The following is an 18227-nucleotide window of genomic DNA, read 5'->3' as shown; positions in this document are numbered from 1 at the left end:
CTGCCCCGTATATTCCTGAAAAATACTGAAACAGACTTCCAACAGGAAGGCACGGTACCTGAGAGCAAGTGTTTCTGAATAGAACTGGACTGTGGAGAAGCTTGGTTTGAGGAAAGGGACTTGTTTTACTCTCTGGACCGACCCCACTGGTTGTAATTTCCCAGGGGAGAGAGGACAACGTTCGTTGAATCTGGATCTTTGCCCCACAGGTCTGACTAGCAGACTAAAGGTGTTTCTCAAAAGCATTGAGAGGCTGGGGGTTGATGGGTAGCACACACCTTTAATTTCAGCACTCGGGGGACACAGGCAGGGGAGTGTGAGGCCAGCCAGGGCTATGTAGTGAGACCCTGTCTCAATGGGGAAAAAAAAAGCCCTTAAGGATAAGAGGCCAAGAAAGAATCCTATGGGCCATTTTGTAAAGCTCTTGCGAAGCACGCGACCAAGGTAAACTAGCCACATCAAAGGAGCCTGCAGAGCCCTGAGAGTGACTGGCCCCTCCTTTCTTCATCAAAGCACAAGACCAATGTCCTCCCTCCTAAGAGATAAGTGGTGGTGGTATGGTATTTCTTGCCTAGGCCTAGAAAGAACGAGGGGAATCAATGTCTGGTCTTATCCCATCTATGGTTCTACCACTCCCACGATCAGGACTTCAGAATGGTCCCAGATGAGTGAGTACATCACCTTTTCAAGACTGCTCAGGTTTTCTTTTTTTTCTTTTTCTTTTCTTTTCTTTTCTTTTTTTCTTTTTTGGTTTTTCGAGACAGGGTTTCTCTGTATAGTCCTGGCTGTCCTGGAACTCAGAAATCTGCCTGCCTCTGCCTCCCAAGTGCTGGGATTAAAGGCGTGCACCACCACCGCCCAGCCCTGTTCAGTTTTTCTAATTTTGAGTTTTTTCTTCTTGATGTGAATCCCTAAACTCTTCCTTGAATCTTACAGAGGTGAAGGGCTCTACAATCCCACACTCCCTCCATCTTTACGGCTCTCCCCCCAGCCAAGCGATAAGCAAGCTCAGCATCCCTGACCCTCAGGCTTTTGCCCTCTGCACCCACATCCCCAGACTTACCCAGGAACAAAACCTCGTGGTCCAGTCGGCACTTCAGTTGGTACTACAGGGAGGTGACGGTAAATGTGTCCTCAGGGTGAGGTTCTGCCATGGGCCCCAGGAAGCCACTCTTAGGGCCCCCACCCAGGCCAGGATGTGCCTGCGGCATAAAGCCTGGATACCTGTAGGCAGTGTCCTGCAGGGGCAGCAGCGAGTCCCTCGGCACAGGGGACAGAGTTAAGTCACTAAGGAGTGGGCAGCCATAGCCAGCAGTGGCTGCAGCAGGGCCACGGGGTGGACCCGGGGGCCGGGCCATCTCCAGTGGCTCCTTGTCGGCCTTGGGCGTGGCTGGTGGGCTAGCCAGGTGAGGGGCACTGAGGCAGACAGCTTCCGTCCTGCCCAGGAAGTCAGCCAGCAGCCCCGAGCCCACCTTGCCTTCATAGGGTGGGCTACGGGCAGCTGAACCTGGTGGGTACCAGTAGGCTGTACCCTTGCAACTAGGGGAATCATAGTGAGGCTGGCCCAGCGGTAGGTCCCGGCAGCTCAGGTGGGCTTGGGCAGCATGGCTCAGGCTAGCCCCCTGAAGACCATGCTTGAGGGGCTCACAGGCAGTCAGCTTGGAAGGTGGTGGCCGCAACTCTTCCTTGAAGCCTAGCGTTGGTGAACAGGTGGGTGAGTAGGCCTTCTGCAGGCCAGCATCGAACACTGTGGGCGGGTGGGCCAGTGGTGGGAAATGCTTGCCATCAAGCTCCGCAGCACCCAGGCTGGGAGAGTCACAGTGGAAGCCTTGGCCAAAAGTGCCATCAGAAGGTGTGGATGGATTCATGGAGTAGGGTCCCATGAAGTCACAGGGATCGCGTTCTCCCACACCAAAGGCTCTCGACTGGGAGGGCAGTGGTGACATGCTGCTGTCTCCACTGTAGTAGTCCAGGCCAAGGTCTGGGCTGTCCTGGAACAGGGGGTTCACCGGTTGTGGCTTGGGGATGAACTTGGCTTTGGCCGCTGTACCACCTCTCTCCTTCTTGGCCGAGCAGGCCCCACTACCCCGGCCACCCCGAGGCTGCCGGGGCCCGGTGCTCCGTTTGGACGGGTAGCCAGAGGCAGTGGCCGAGGTGGATGTTGAAAAGCCCAGATGGGAGGCCTCAAACAGGTCCACCTTCTTCCGTCGTCCACGGCCGGGCTTTGAGCTACTCTGAAAGAGGACACTCTGGTTCCAGTTGTAGCCGGGAGCAGACGAAGCTTCGTTCCAGTCCATCATGAGCTTCTCCAGGCTCGACAGGCTAGACTGGCCCTCACTGCTTGAGGCCTCGCTGTTGGCACGCCTGAAGCCACCACCACCGACTGGCTGACTGAACTGGGTGCTGTCAGAGGATGACTCGGAGAAGGTCTCGGACACGGCTGTCTGCTGCTTTACCTTCTGCGGCGTGTAGTTCGAGATGTCCAAGATCACATTGGGTTCGCTGCCATGGCAGTCAAAATTGGGATTGTAGAGCTGACTAAAGGCCTCTGAGGCCCAGTCCAGGCCTCCATACCCCTGCCGGAAAGGCCACTGAGAAGCCCCCACAAACTGCCGACAGTTCTCAGGTGAGGGCTGAAAGGAAGAGGAAGAGGAGGAGGCCACAGAGGCCGCAGAAGCCGTGGTGCCCTTGGGCACCATGTAGCCACCGGGTGAGACGGTACTGGCTCGACTGTCACAGCGCAAGGGTGTGGGAGCTGACCCAGAGAAGGGGCCCCCCTCAGAGCTGTTGAAGAAGGAAGCCTTGCTGGGCGGTAGGCAGGGACCCCCAGTAGGTGGCGGGGCGTAGCCAGCACTGTGGGCACTGCTGGGTGAGGCAGGGAGGCTATTGCCGCTGCCATAGGCGAAGCTGCAGTCCTTGCTGTTTGCACAGTCCTGGCCTGAAAAGGGCTTTGCCGAGGCAAACACGCTTTGCCCGGCCCCATAGCCACCATACTGAGGTGGGTAGGTGTTGGCGGGCGGATGGGTTGTAGGTGAGCGGGCCACGGCTGAAGGTGGGGGAGCCAGCTTTGGGAAGGTCTCAGCTGCCCGGCAGTCTGAAGTGGCTGGGGTTATCCCATAGCTTGTTGCCCGCCCTGGTGGAAAGGTCTGACGGGAAGGCAGGACAGGCTGAAAGGAGGGGTCTGCCCCAGCTCCACTGCTGCCCACTGCCACCGGGCTAGCCTTGGCTCCCCGGCTTGGGAAAGTGGCAAGGCCCCGCTGAGCAGGCAGTGCACTGGAGGGAGGCCCTGCATAGGTTCCTGATGCCTTCCGGGACTCTGGGCGAGAGGCCGACAGGGCAAAGTCCAAGAGGTCAGAGGAGTCATCTGAATCAAGCAGGGACCGAAAATAGCCAGTGAAGAGGTTCTGGCGCTCCTGGCTGAGCTCCGTCTGGCCTGAGGGCGCACCAGCATAGTAGCTGCCACGGCCTGAAGCCCCACTCTCCAGCCCAGTGGAGGCAAAAGCCCTGGCCTCGGTCCCCTGGAAACCACAGTTTCTGCCAGCTTGCCCTCCTGGGTGCCCATGGTGAGGGGCCCAGCCACCACCCTTGTCTCCGACCCACTCAGCACCTGCCTCCCCAAAGCCTGGGCCACTGGGCACCTGCTCTGGGAACAGAGTCCCATTCTTTCGGGACCGCCTCTTGCGCTTGGGTTTCCCAGTTACAGCATCTACCTCCCCTCGGCCCCTTTTGCGTGGATGCCCCAACTCGGTGAGACCAGGACCCACAAGCCCAGGAGCTGCCACTGCTACCACCTTCTTTTTCTTGCCAATGCCCTCAAAAAAGTCACTAAAGGAACAGCGGGCTGCCTTGGCTGCGTGGCCTCCACCCCTACCTCCAAAGCCTCCTGTTTTGCCTCCACGCCTCCGGAAGCCCTGCACACGATGCAGGAACTGAGAGATGCTCTGAGTGTCCGGGGCCTGGTGCACGGACTCAGGCTCACTGGGTGTCCAGCAGCGGGGTGGCGAGCACCTCCCAGCACACTGACTCTGGCGGTTCAAAAAGGCCAGCTTGGCGAGGACATCAGAATATTCAGCCTTACTGTCATTGGCGTCTGCTGCATACGATGGCTGCGGAGACGCCAGCTTCTGTTTCCGTCGCCGGCGTTTCTTCACCTCAGGCATGGCCATGGTGGCCGCTGTCACAGTAGCAGCCTCAGCAGCTACCACTGTCGGCTCTTTGGGCTTCCCGGGACCCAGCAGCAGGTTCTTGGGAGGGCGGCCACGCTTGCGCTTGAGAATGATGGGCATCTCACCTGGCGGGAAGACGACCACCACATTCCGCCCGTTGTTCTTCATCTTCAGCAGTGGGGTGGGCTCTGACGACACCCTCAAGCCCAGCTCCTTGCCCTCCACACTCAGACTGCTGCTCAAGGATGAAACTTTGTACGTGGTCTTGTTCCTCCGCCCCAGTGACACGGGGATCTTGGCCATCTTCACCACCATGCGCCGCACACCCCTGCACTTGCCTTTGCGGGTGGGGACCATCGGGGTTTGAGAAGACTCTGGCTCCAGCTCGGGAACTGGGCCTGGGCCTGACAGAGTAGGAGGTGGTGGCGGTGGCAGCGGTGGGGGCTCGGCCAGGGCAGCTGCCAGCCCTGTAGGCATGGGAAGAGGAAGCAGGCGACCCTCAGGTCCTGAGTCCGCCTTCCGGCCCCTTCCGGCTTTCCGCCTGCGACACAGGATCTTTGGCCTATCAGTGCGCCTCAAGGCGTACTTGGGGTGGCCCTCAGGCCCAGGGGGACCATGAGGTGAGCACAAGTCCAGGCGTAAGGGCTCAGCCAGTTGGCAGTGGCCCAAGGATTGCTGGGGCTCTAGACGTCGACCGGGGACATCCAGCAACTTGGGCAGGGGGTCCAGGGCCTGAGGGTCAAGGAGCTGGGATTCCAAGGAATCAGGTAGGGTATCTAGGGCCTGCAGGGTCAGGCTCGGCAGCCCCAGGGGATCAGCAAGGGGCTGCAGGGGTGGTAGCTCCAAACCTTCTCCTAGAGGCTCTAGTGCCTGTGGATCTAGGAAGCGGGGCTGGGGGTCCAGAAGCTGCGGCTCAGGCTGTGGTGAAGGCGGCTCAAGGGCTTGAGCCTCCAGGAGCTGGGCCTCAGGGCAAGTGAGGGAGGCCAGTTCACTGAGGATGTCGGCATCTGCCAGCTCAGAGTAATCAGGCCCATCTGGCTCGGGCTCGGGGGGCAGACCAGTGGCTGTGGCCGCGGCTCCAGGACCATGGCCTTGGCCAGGCTGGGGACTATCCCTGGGCTCGGGCTCAGGTTCATAGAGAGGGTGGCTGGGCCGCTCTGACTTGGTGTGAGGGTTAGCACGCTCCTCGGGGCTGCGGATGCTGTTGGCCAGGCTGGGCGAAGAGAAGAAGCTGTACTGCAAGTCGCCGGGTGGCGGAGCGGGTGGGCGGCTCAGCCGAAGCCCTCCACAGTCCAGATGCACACCGCTGTGCTGCAGGTCCTGCGACAGCCTTGTCAAGTCCTTCATGATGTCAATCAGCTGCACTACTGGACGCAGGTTCACACGCCCGTTGTCCCAGTGGCGGAGGGAGCTGTTGTCTGGAGCCGGTGAGGGACAATGGGCCTGGGAGACAGGCCGGGCTGCCCGAGGAGGTAGCAGGTCGTCTCCCTTGGCAAGGACTGGTGGACGGCGGGAGCTGGGGTCCCGCCGAGGGGGTGGGCGTGGGTTCTCAGAGAAGGTATGGGTGGAAAAGGCCTTGTCAGGTGGGCTGGCAGGGGGCCGGGTGGGAAGCAAGGGCCGGGGGGTTGGGGGGCCGCCGGGGTAGTACTTGGGCTCTCGGAGGTAGTCAGGAGAGCTGCACACGGCACTGGAAGTCACCACCAGGCCCTGGGGCTTCACACGCATCCTGACCTTGTCCTCCTCGGGCCGCCGGGCGGGGCCAGGGCTGACATGAGGGTGCGAGAAGCCGGGACCAGAACCTGCCAAGGAAAGAGAGGCAAGAGTTCTTCACCTAGCATTCACATCCTTAGGGGCCCTTGAACCTTTCTGGTCTTCTGTCATGTGTACATACTGAACTCCTCATGGGCCTCAGCACCCAGGGGCAACTGACCCACTTCTATAGGCTATGGGGTTAGAGATGACAAGATCCCCATATCTTGGCGAGGGAGACCTGGTAGCAGGGCAAGATGACCACTCCACATAACACTAGACACAAAACTGAAGAAGGTTGGGAAGACCCATTCACCACGATGCCGCTCCTCCTCACCCTTGCTCCTCAGGCTGTACTCACCCTCGGCTCTGCCGCCTGGGCCGTCACACTGGTTATCTCTGTGGGCAACAAGACATGATCAGAGCTCAATTCCCCGAATGGTTCAGGATCCACACTAACCCTGCTACCCAGACACAGCCCCACAGCTTTCCAGATGCCACCCCAGCTCCCTCAGGGCTTCCTCCTGACTGACCTGGTAAACAGAGGGCCCCCGTGCTTGGGGACTCTGCCAGTCGATGGCTGTCAGCTGGGGGTGTTGTGGAGCAACTTCGGCCTGAGCCCAGGCCTTGGGGTGTGGACAGCGCCTGGAAAGGACCACCGTAGCTCAGGTTTAGTGAGCACCTACTGCACGCCAGGCACTGGGCTGGAAGCTGTCCAGGCATTGCTTCATTTGATTCTTCATACCAATCCTGTGAGGTAGGGGCTATTAATAACCCCATTTTGCAGATGAAGAAATGGAGGCTCAGACATGAACTAATATCATTCACTCATTGGTTCATTCATTCACATGTTCACTATTTATGGAATATCTACTTTGTACAAGGCCTTGATAGTCAGACATTGAACAGGCAAAGCCCTACCTGACTTAGGAATCGGTGAATTAAGCAAGAGGTGCATAGACAAGTGAAGAAAGTGCCTGGGACCAAGGGCCTGGGAGTCACCAGGAAGGTGACTATAAAGGCTTTGGGACACTTTACTGCTGCCAGCACCAAGCACTTTAATGGATTATCTCATCTAACCTCCCTGCCATTCACAGATCAATTATCCTGCCCATCTTTAAAGAAGCCATCCAGTAAGGGTTCCAAGCCCCAGGAAGGCAAGCCTATCTGCCCCGTCGCTTGCTGAATCAAGCTCTGTGAGTCTGCAACAGCTCTGCAGTGAACAGGGGCTGCTGCAGGCATGGGCCACCATGTCTGGCTCTCATCAAGTTTTTTTTTTTTTTTATTCTTTTCTAGATCCAACAATGACGCCGAGGGAGAAACAGTGGCAAGAATATAGAAAGGGGCCTTTTCTTGCGCCCCTCAACCTTCCTTAGTCTATGAAGTTCTGCCTTTCCTACTGCCCACATCCAGCCCAGTCTGTCTGTCCTCCCGGAGCCCTGTCTATTTCACCTTCATAGGATTTATCACAACTGTAATCAATTACTTGTGTGACTGGCCATTTAGTGTGTCTCCCTTGAGACTGTGGGCTCTTCAGGGGCAGGGATCACATCTGTCTTGTTTACTGCTGTATCCTCTGACCCCGGAGCCTGGGCTATGGATGCTACATAAATATTTACGGAGTGACTCTGAGCTGGTCAGGGGGGCGCTAGGACTTAGATCTAGGCATGTTTGATTCCCAAAGGAGCCTGAAGACTCAGAGCTGCAGAGGAACCAGGACCTCAGTGAGCTGCATGGACCCCCAACTGCTGAAGGGTCCCAGGGACAGCAGCCACTGATCAGTGTCTATTGTTTGGTCCTGACCTAGAGCTGGATAGTTACGGCTTTTGCTCTATGGACAGGTTGCCATATTGCCCAGTACTGGTCCATGGGGAGAATGCAAAGCTGAATCAGGGATAGGGCAGTGTGGGAGAGTACATTCCTGTGGACCCCTGGGGTAGGCAGCAATCTCCAAGCCACTGACAGTTCTAAGCACCACCAAGGAGGGCAAGGCTGACCTGTCTGTTCTGCTCACGGCACCTCTCAACATCTGGAAAGGAATGCAGCCCACAGGAACTGCGTGCAGAACGTTGCAGTCCACATACACAAGCCTCTGCGTCCTCACAGATACCCAGGAGGCACTGTGTGGTTTATTATCCTGGTGCTACAGAGCAGAGAGGCCCAGAGCCCTTGTGAACCTCGCCTGAAGCCACACAGCTGCTCAGAGGCAGAGTTCTCAATTCTTTTAAGGCCAAACCCTCTTTCTCCTCTCAGCTCCTGCAACAATCCTTTAGCCACTTCTGCAAAGGCTCCTTCTAGAGCTGTGGTCTAATTTAAGGCTGGGAGGAACACTGAAATTATCTAAGCCATTGGCTTCTAAACCCTGAGCTCAGGGGAGCGGAGGAGCTGTGTAACACTCCAGATACCCAGGCCCTAGTCCAGGAGGGCCTGACTCACACATCTGAGGGACATCTGGGAAGCTGTCATTTTAATCTGCAACCTCCCCTCCCCCAGTGAGTACCCTGTGCTCTAGTTCCATTTTACAGAAGAAGAAGCTGAAATGGAGAGGTTAGAAGACTTCACTGTTCGTCCATTCAGGCTGGTCTTTATTTCTGTCCACTGCCCCGGGCTGCACCCTTCGCCTCCCCTGCACCTGCTAACTCAAGGCTCTCTCTCATGTCTGGCTGTGGACCTGTACCACTTCTAGCCCAGCTCAGCACTGCCCCTCTCCCTGCCCCCTTCTTCTCTATTTCCCACCCCCCCCCCATGTACACACACGCCTGCACCCCCAAAAGATCTCTCAATGTAACCTGGAACTCTTGTGTGCACCATGATGGCCTAATGGCAGCTGGGCAACCAAGGAGAACCTTGAACTTCTAATCCTCCTGACTCCATCTACCTACTCCACGTACCTAATGGTATATTACCACACCCAGCTTTTGCCATGCTAGAAACTGAACCTAGAGATTTGTGCACAACAGGCAAATACTCTACCAACTTGGCTACATTTCCAGCCCCTACCTTCTTCCTGGGCGTCAAGGTTTTACTCTTAGTCGTGGTTGGTCTGGAAATCACTATGTAGACCACGCTGATCGCACCCTTGCAGCTATCCTCCTGCCTCTCTGCCTGTGCTGAAGACACAAGCATGTACCACTCCACCCAGTGAGCCAGCTGGCACTGCTGTTCTTGAAGAGAGAGCACCTTCAGAGTGTGGAGGCAGCCAGGCAAGGGTATGCATTTGGGAGGCAGAGGCAGAGGCAGGTGGCTCTCTGAGTTACAGCTGAGCTTGGTCTACAGTTCTAGGACAGCCAGGGCTACACAGTAAGAGCCTGCCTCAGAGCACAACTCTAGGAAGTGGCTTGACCTGGCTTTTGGAGATACCTACACCAGGAGTCCCTCTCCTTCCTCACTGAGGGTGGGGCTGGCCAGGCCTTCCTGCCTTAGAGACCTCCCACTTGGGGCCCAAGGGCGTAATCTTGGCAGAAGAGACAAACCTCCTCTGCAGTGGCTGCTTCTGCTCCACCCACCCATGAAGACCTTTGGCCACATCCTCCCGACTGTCCACTGCTCTTTTGCAGCCTTAGGATCTGAGGGAAGCAGTTGGCTCCCTTCCCCACCACACCCCAACAGGCAGCCATTCTCTTGGCGTCTTCTCAAAGGTACCATCTAGCCCAAGTCTGTGAATGAAAAGTCAAAGGGTCCTCTGTCTGCTTGTCTGCTTCTGGGTCAGTGTCTGAGCTTGCCCACAGGGACAGCAGCTGGCTAGGAGGGGGGCCCCAACCTGCAGAGCAGAGTGCCGGGAAGCGCCAGCCCACATCCTTGATCCCCAGCCCCACCCTCCCCCACTGTGGCTGTGACCACCCCACCCCTTCCCCAGCCCTCCTCCCCTCTCACCCACCCCTAACCTCCCCTGGGGAGCCAAGCTGCCAGTCCCAGCTCTCACTTCCGGCCTCATGACCCTCTCTGCAGCCTGCGAGCACTCCCCTCCCATTTCCCTCAGCCCCCTCAGTCTGAAGGCTCCTGGATGTCCTTAAGCTCTTAGCAGTGGGAAACATGGCTGCTCTGAAACCTTCCTCAGGCCCTCTCTTCTCCACGGAGGCGTTACCTCCCAGGACTGCCAGCCCCCTTTCTCTCAGGAATTTCATGTTTCACTCTCTTGGTCTTCCCTTCCTTTTAGCCCCTAGTGCCCACCTAATTCGTAGATCTTCTAGCAAGCAGACACTTGCCCTAGATCCTAAGAAGGACCAGTCACTTGTTTTTTTTTTTTTTTTAAGATTATTTATTTATTACATGTAAGTACACTGTAGCTGTCTTCAGACACACCAGAAGAGGGAGTCAGATCTCGTTAGGGATGGTTGTGAGCCACCATGTGGTTGCTGGGATTTGAACTCTAGACCTTTGGAAGAGCAGTCGGGTGCTCTTACCTGCTGAGCCATCTCACCAGCCCCAGTCACTTGTTTTGCATTTAAATGTGAACACAGAGAGGCTTAGTCATGCCCTTAAGGACACACAGCCATGCCAATCAGCTTTGTTGTCACCTAAGTTTGGTTTTGTTGGGATCCTTTAAGTCAAATTGCTTCATCATCCAAAGATTCAGACTAGCCCTGGCCTCCTCAACTATCTCAACTACCACTTCTAATCTCTTTTCCCCCAGTTTGTTATCAAGATGCACTACCTCCCCTGACCACTAGGTGTCCCCCTGGAGCCACTGATGCCCCAAGGGGAACTGGTCCTGCCCCGCCCCCATCATCTCCCCCAACCCCAGAACAGTACAGCACTGCATACCCCACCCTACCCTATCCTCAGCCACACAGAGCTCCTTTGTACAGCCCCCGCCCACCCTCTTCCTGTCCAGAGTGGGGCACCTGGCAAGCAGGTCTGTTCCTGAACCGCCCCCTGCCAGCCCCTTGCCCCGAGTGCCAGGTGTGTAGGCGCCACTGCCAGCTCTCACTGAACCCGAGGGTCACCTCATTGGCAGCCCTCCCTTCCTCCCTCCGAGGTCACCCAGGGACTGTGCTTTCCGCCCCACTCCACCCCCATTCCCTCCTGCCCTTGGCCCTTCCAGACTCCTGTCCTTGTCTTTCCTTCTGTCTCCCAGAGGACTCCCTCTTCCAGTACCACTAGCACCTCCTCCCACCTCTCTCCCGCCCCCGCCCACATCCCTCCCCAGAGAGAGCCAGTTCGGCCACGCCCCTCACTGCCGACCAGGTCGGAAGAACTCCTCCCCCTGGAAAGTCACTGTTGAAAAGGAAGTGACTTCAGCAGTTTGGCCACAAGGCTGGGCATTGCTGAGCCCAGCGCAGCCCAAGTCCTGCCCAGCCCACCTCCAAAACACAAAGGGAGCCATGTGCACATGCCACCTCACCTTGTGCTCAGAACCCTGAGCACACACAAACCCACCCAAGGGTGTTTGAGTCTTGGTCCACTAGTACCCTGTGTGGTAGACAGCCCAGGATACCCACACCTGCATAGGATCCATAGCCAGCAGTCACCACTACAGCACACATGTGAAGCTCTTAACTATTCCCCCCACATAGGCCACTTATGTAACTCTTGCATACACAACCCTGTGCACTAAGGACAGAGAGCCCCACACACCTGCTTGCACACAGACCCAGCACAGCACATTTACAGCCTCACATCCTCCTGCAGCCCTGCCTCCCCACCCTTCCCATCCCTGGAGGCCCAACCCCCATGCAGACCTCAGGAATGCTCCTTTGGAAGTTGGGTGGGGTTTCCAGCAGGCTAAACTCTAAGGAGCTTCCTGGAGCCTGAGGCTTCATGTGTCAGTTCAGGGAGTTGCCTCTATAGGGCAGGGCAGCCCCACCTGGCCTCTGTGGCTGGGAGCCTGGGTGGGCTAAACCTGGGCCACAAGAAAGATGGGTCCTGCCATGGCCTGCCCTGCGGCCAGCTGCCGGGCATGCAATCACACCTGGACTACCATGGCCTCTCAGCTCTGTAGAGGAGTCCTGGGGAGGTCAGCTGCATATATCAGGCACGCTGGCTTCCACCTCTGCCCTGAATCCTGGTCACCGTCACAACCCATCTCTCCGCCCAGTTCTCCAGGTCATGGAGGCATAGGGAAGAGTCCTCAGGCTAGGAGGCAGGATGCTAAGGGACTCACTGTGCCACATGAGCCTCTATTCCCTTCTCTGGATAATGGGGAGTTCGAATAGGCTAGATTAATGTCTCTCTCTCTGCCTAAGCTAAGAGGCGATCTTTGTTACACTGGCTCACAGTTACCTGCGCAGGCTCTGCAGAGGCTGGACTCAGCAAGAAAGGGCTGTCTCCACCAGCATCAGCTTCTCCAGGGTAGTCTTTGCAGAGGCCTGAGCAGTGCCACTCCCCCGGTCACCTGGGACCCTCGGCACTCACTCAGCTGGCTTGGCTCTGGGGTCCAGGCCGATGGGTAGACAGTCAGGCAACCTCCCCATCTGTAGAAGCAAACACAGCACACCAAAGATAAGCATAGATGGAGCATGGACGGAGGAGTCAGGCAGAGGGCAACTGAGCCAGGTGGGCATGCTCCACAAATACCAGTCCTGATCTGACTTTACCCCACTGCAGAGGCTCAGTACCTACCTACCATCCCACCTTCTTTCTTTGAACTCTTTAAAAATGCAATGACTTGGAATGGAGAGATGGCTCTGTGGTTAAGAGCACTGGCTGCTCTTGCAGGACTCTGGTTCAACTCCCAGCAACCACATGGCAGCTAACAGCTGTCTGTAACTCCTGTTCCAGGAAATCGGACATCCTCACCCAGACATACACGCAGGCAAAGCACCAATAATACGCATGAAATAAAAATAAACGACTTTTAAAGTTACTTTTAAAAAAGACTTAATTATATTTTAAATGTTTTGCACGCCTGGTGCCCACAGATCAGAAGAGGGCGTCAGATCCCCATGGAATTGGAGTTACAAGATGGTGGTAAGCTACCCTGGAGGTACTGTGAATAGAGCCCAGATCCTTGGAAAGAGCAATAAGTGCTCTTAAGCCCTGAGCCACTTCTCCAGCCCCCAGTCCCTGTCTCTTACATCCCAGACTCCTGTTGAGAAGCAGTATCTTTGCAAGTCTAGATACTCACACGTGTGCACAAACAGCACACCAGAGAAAGTGGAGGGAACCTGGCCTTGGCTCAACTCCTTATCCTGTCTACAGCCTATATATTCTTCCCCATTTTCTCACCCCTAAAAATGAGGAGTGACATCTTATGAAGCAGAGAGACAGCTCTGGGGCTGGTAACTGTACAAGTCTGAGTCGCTGTCCCTAGAGGAAGAGGAAGGTGTGCCCACTGCCATGGAGGTGTATGTGGAGCTGGCACCTGCCCAATGCCAGCAGCAACTGGATATAGCTCTTGTTTTTAGATACAGGGTTTGTTTAGGTCCCCCTAACTGTTCTGGAACTCATTCTGCAGACCAGGCTAGCCTAGAGATCCACCTGCCTCTGTCTTCCTAGAGCTAGGCTTTGAAGTGTGCACCACCACCCCGTCTGGTTTCTTTAATAACCATGGCCTACCTTGCCACTCCAGTTTCCTGCCTAGTAGCTGGCCCCATTGTCTGCACTGAGGCCGGGGAGAGTGGGGGAGTTTAAGAACCAAGCATCACAGAAGCTTATAGGTTCTAGTTACTTGGGAATGTGCATTGGTGAGACTCAGTCATCTGTGTAGATACACACATCTGTATGTGGGTTGCTGGGGCTACTCTGCCTGTCAGTGTGCATCTCTGTGTGTCAGTGTGGGCAGCAGCATGCTTAAGACTGTACGTGTGGGAGGGCTCAAGTGTGGCTCAAAGGTATAGCACTTGCTAGAATACAAGATCCCGGGTTCCACTCCCAGCACCACAGAGAAATGAATACAGTTCACACATGGATCCTGAGTTTGATCAGTAGTGATTGGTATTATCAGCTGAGTCTACGTATCTACCAGAATTAAGTGTCTTCAGTTTATAATCGTGGACACGCCCACCATCTAGATTTCTATTCTGTTCACTTCTCTGTGTATTTGGCTGAGCCCGTGACAGGTGTGCCCAGCTGTGAGTGTATCTGTGTGTACATACTGCACCTGGTTCACTGAATCTCACTGTGTCAGGAGCCAGACCAGCCCCTGCCTGCCTCGGAGCTCTTTGGATGTGTTCGGCAGCAGGGTGGGGGCGGGTGGCTTATCCTCTGCTGTCCCTGCAGGTTTCCAATCTCCAGGCCTGTGACTGTAGGCGCTGGTGTCACTGCAGATCAGCACTGCCTACCTCCTACCTCTGCCTTTCCTTTCCGTGGGCTTTCAGGGTCATAGCATAATGGCGTGACTGGTCACAGTGTCCCTGTGGGTTTGTTTTGCCATGGTCAGCACGTGCTTGCGGGTGTGTTTGCATGTGCAGATTCGTATGACCTTATCATTGTGAGTCTGTGCATACCATGTATTTGTGTCTATATATGTTGGAGGGTCCTTGTGTTATCCCATTATGTGTCTGTGCCAGTACAGCTGAGTGTCGGTGTCAACCGGTGTGAGAGGTCTGTGGGCCTGTCAGCACAATGGTGCCTCGGCATTTGTGTGGTACCTTCGTGAGGCTCTATGTCACTGTGTTTGTGTGTTGTATGTATTCTTCTCTCTTCCCTCCCTCCCTCTCTCTAGAGTGACTGAATGTGTTCTCTCTCTCTCTCTCTCTCTCTCTCTCTCTCTCTCTCTCTCTGCCAGACAACTCCCCAAGCCTGGATTAGGGACAATTTATCCACAGGCAGAGGAGGAGAATTCCAACCTGCCAGAGCCTTCCTCTGCTCTGCTTCCCTGTGGTTGGGTGGGGATAGAAACACAGCCTAGCAGCTCACAAGCCCTCAGGGAGCCACTCCTCCCCAAGTTCCCCAGATGCCCAGAAAAGTGGAAAGGTGTCCTGAGCCCCTACCCCACCCCAGTGACTAACTGGTCCCCATGGCTCAGCTAACCTTCGCCCTCTTCTCCTCATATGGCAGGTGGGTGAGAGACTAGTCTGCCAGGCTCTGGGGGCTGAGGAGCCCTAAGGAGCAGCTGCCCTCAAAGCCCCCATATCCTGATATTCCCCAGTTGATAAATGCTATTCCCCCAATAAATAACTAGGGAACATGCCGCTATGCCCATTGCAGGGGGAGGATGTGTGGTGGGGGAATGTGGCAAGGGGGGAACAGGGTTGGGCTGGGACTAAGGCTCCCTTCACGGTGCTCCAGGCGCGAGGCAGAATCACATGTTTCCCATTAGCTGCTTTGGCCTCCTTGTTCGGGGGTGTTGGCTGGGGGAGATTTGTTCTGGTTGCAGACACCAGCAAAGACCACACAAGAGAGAGAAGGAAGGGGGTTCTGTAACAAACACCATAGGCACAGAGGAAGAGAGACAGAGAGACAAGGACAGAAGACAGAGGCCAGTAAAGAGAGATGAACAGAGACTGTGGGGGACAGGGACAAGGAAGAAGGCAGGCTGGGCCCCAAACTGAGACTGAGCTCAGGCCAAGAAGGATCCAGAGAGCGGCAGAGAAGACAGCAGTCTGACAGGGATGGCCTCGGAGAAGGGAGGCTAGAGACTAGGCTGAGGTACAGGAGCCTCAAGAGGATGGTGGGCTGGACAGAGGGAAGGCTAGGCTAGGTGAGGGTCTCACAGGCTGGGAAGTGGGTGCCCAGGCGGGTGGCGGGTGACGGGTGAGGGCAGCCAGTGCCTGAGCCTCCCGTCTGCTGACCCTCAAGCCTTGGAGATAACAGACCCGAATAGTGCTGACTTGCGGTTCAGAAATCCAATATCCTCCGCGGCGCACTAATCGACTACCTGAGCCCCAGCCCGCGTGAGCTGCCCCGATTAATCCTGCGGCTCCACAGCCTTAATTAGTTTAACAGTTTCAGGGGCAGGAGAGGCAGGCAGTAGGGTCCTTAGGCCTATGGGGACACAGCCCTCATGCAAACCCTGTCTAGTGCACTACCTCCTCAGACACACTCCTGCCTAGGCCCCAGAGGCCCCTTCCCACACTACCTGAAAAACACTGGGTCCCTTCTCCTGAGGCACAGGTCCAAGGACTGGTACTTGGTCAAAAGGTAGGTCATGCAGTATGAAGACCCACACACACACACTTGTCTGTGCTTAGGGCCACAAGTGTTTCCTCTGGCCAGACTTTTGGGGACCTTGTGGCCCACATGGGGAAGTCCCACCAACTGCCAGCCACACACAACAGGGTAATATGTTGTCTCTTTAGGGTGAGAGACAGGCCCCTACCTCTCTGACATCATCCCAACAGCATGAGACACTCATGCATGCCACCTTCACAACAGTCAGAGACAGGCAGACAGTCACTGAGAATCCTCCCAACATGAACAGCCGAGCACGCAACCTGTTGCTTCCTTCAAAATGTGAGATGGTCATATCTGATGCCCCCAGATGGCACAAGGCAGATATCCATCCAGTCGTCACCCTTTGACAGTGTGACTACCTAACCGGGCACCTCTTACCCATCGACAGGATGTGGGATGTAGAGAAAACCTGTCATAGACAGTGAACCAAAAATAGTTCCCGCCATGGGAGAAGTCTCTTCCACCCACAAAGTATGACCAGGGACACAACCATGTCCTTCTCAGAGTCCCCCATCTAGACATGGCATCCCACCCACATCCCTACCCCATCACTGTCACCAGCCTGGGTGGTACTGTCTGTCCTCTGCCTGCAGGAGCGAGCGTCACAGCTCACAGGGCATGAATGTCACCCCAGCAATGCTAGAACCAGGCACAGCCACACGTTGCCCCAGTGACAAACGCTTCTGGCCCCAGGAGGAGGTGGAGGCACACAGGGCTCTGGGTGTGACCTTGCTCCCTGGACAACAGGAGGGGAGGTACTGTGGCCTTCTGCCTGGGTAACCAGCAGCCAGGTGCTAAGAGGAGACTGGGAAGGAAGCTGTCTGGGTACACACAGACAACCTGGAAATGTCACCTTCGCAACCTCCCATTCCATTTCTAATGAACTCAAGGAGGGGGTAGGATAGTGGTTGAACTCCCCTTTGCTGGGACGGCTGCCCCTCTCCACACTTCAGACCATAGAACTAGGGATAGGGACAAGGAGGACAAAGTCCGGGAGCATGACTCACTAAGGGAACAGGCCCAGCCTGCTGGCTAGAGTGGTGTGGAAGGCTAGGAGCCAAGAGGCCTGGGTTCAAGTCTACGCTCCTCCCAGGCCAAGCTGGGTGACCTTGGAGCAGCAGCCCAGCCTCTCTGGCGTAGGGGAGAGAGAAGGGGCTGAGGAAATGCTGGGGTCAGAAGCAGCTTCACAGAAGGGAAGGGAAGGTAGCAGCTCCCACCCCCTGCTGCTTCTTCCGCAAGGGCCCTCCTAAGAACACAGGACACAAGAAGAACAGGAAGAGAGGGAGAAATAACTGGGGAGCTGAAGTCCCTACAGGTACAGGCTAGACCAGCATCAGCTGAACCCTGTCTCCACTGCTGGCTTCCCAAGTGGACTGTTTCTTTAAGGCAGCCCTGAGACGTGGGGTGGGGGTGTTGAGGTGTTGCTGGATATAGGACAGACTGCCTTAAGCTAAAACCATGGAATCAGACCCAGTCTGTCCTCCCCCTCACCTTTACCCTCGACCTCACTTGGACTACCTCAGAACCGTGGACTGGAGCAACAGCTCAAAGGGAGGAGAACACACTCCAGTCCCCTCCTGTCCCCATGACCCACAACAGCACCTGCTGCACAGGACTAAAGGACCTGAGACCGCAGTGTTCAAGGGCCCCCTTGCTGTATGTCCAGAGAGGGACAGACCAAACCTGAGGTCACACAGCCGGACCGCAGCAAAGGCCACAACTTTCCTCAGCAACATTCTCAGAGCAGAGTCCTTCTAGCCCCTGGGGGTGGCTAGAGCTAGGGGGCCCTGGGGGACTTAGCAAAAAAACGTGGTGACAGATGGCCTGCCAAGGCAGCGGCGATCTGGGCGGCTGGCATGCATGCTCGCTCGCTCCCGCGCAGGGAAGCAGCTAATTTTAGCTGAGGCCTCCATGCCAGCTTTGCTCCCCCCACCCACCCGCCAAGGGGGCCCAGCATGCCTTGCGTGCAACCTGCCTCCCCTGGCACCCCTACCCCCCTACCTGACCCCTTTGGTGAATGGTGTCCAGACCCCAGGGTCCTAGAACTGTCTGCCAGACTAGGCCTCACCACACCCAGAGGCCAGGGCTGAACCCTGGAGGCCTGGATCCCTATGCTAGGGCCTGTTTGCCCAACTCTTCATTGGAGGATGACAGGAGGAAGGCCGGAGGGCTGGACACGGGGACTGCCAGCCTTGTGGAGAGGTACTGCCTCCCTCTCGGCACTGGAGGAGACAGGACCTTGATTTCACCCAGACT

General features: G+C 56.2%; 1 protein-coding gene across 12 annotated transcripts in view; it reads right to left on the bottom strand.

Moving 5' to 3' along the window:
* The window catches only part of Ahdc1 (AT hook, DNA binding motif, containing 1), a 66846-nt gene that overhangs the window by 10770 nt on the left and 37849 nt on the right, over positions 1-18227 (bottom strand). For 5 of the 12 annotated variants that reach the window (XM_006538737.1, XM_006538738.4, XM_006538734.1 and 2 more), the window contains exons 3-6: positions 12138-12328; positions 6449-6560; positions 6277-6314; positions 1064-5965 (exon numbers count right to left, since the gene is read on the bottom strand). In XM_006538737.1, the coding sequence (XP_006538800.1) occupies positions 1107-5891 (4785 nt within the window). In that variant the 5' untranslated portion in view covers positions 5892-5965; positions 6277-6314; positions 6449-6560; positions 12138-12328 and the 3' untranslated portion in view covers positions 1064-1106. Of the gene's footprint in view, positions 1-1063; positions 5966-6276; positions 6315-6448; positions 6680-12137; positions 12329-18227 lie in introns of all 12 variants that reach the window. The other 7 variants (XM_006538740.2, XM_030253465.1, XM_006538739.1 and 4 more) reach the window with 2 other exon arrangements.

The sequence above is a fragment of the Mus musculus genome, chromosome 4 (genome assembly GCF_000001635.26).
Source record: "Mus musculus strain C57BL/6J chromosome 4, GRCm38.p6 C57BL/6J".
NCBI classification, from domain to species: domain Eukaryota; kingdom Metazoa; phylum Chordata; class Mammalia; order Rodentia; family Muridae; genus Mus; species Mus musculus.
The sequence above is the reverse complement of the archived record's forward strand: the minus strand, read 5'-3'. Positions and strand labels throughout refer to the sequence as shown.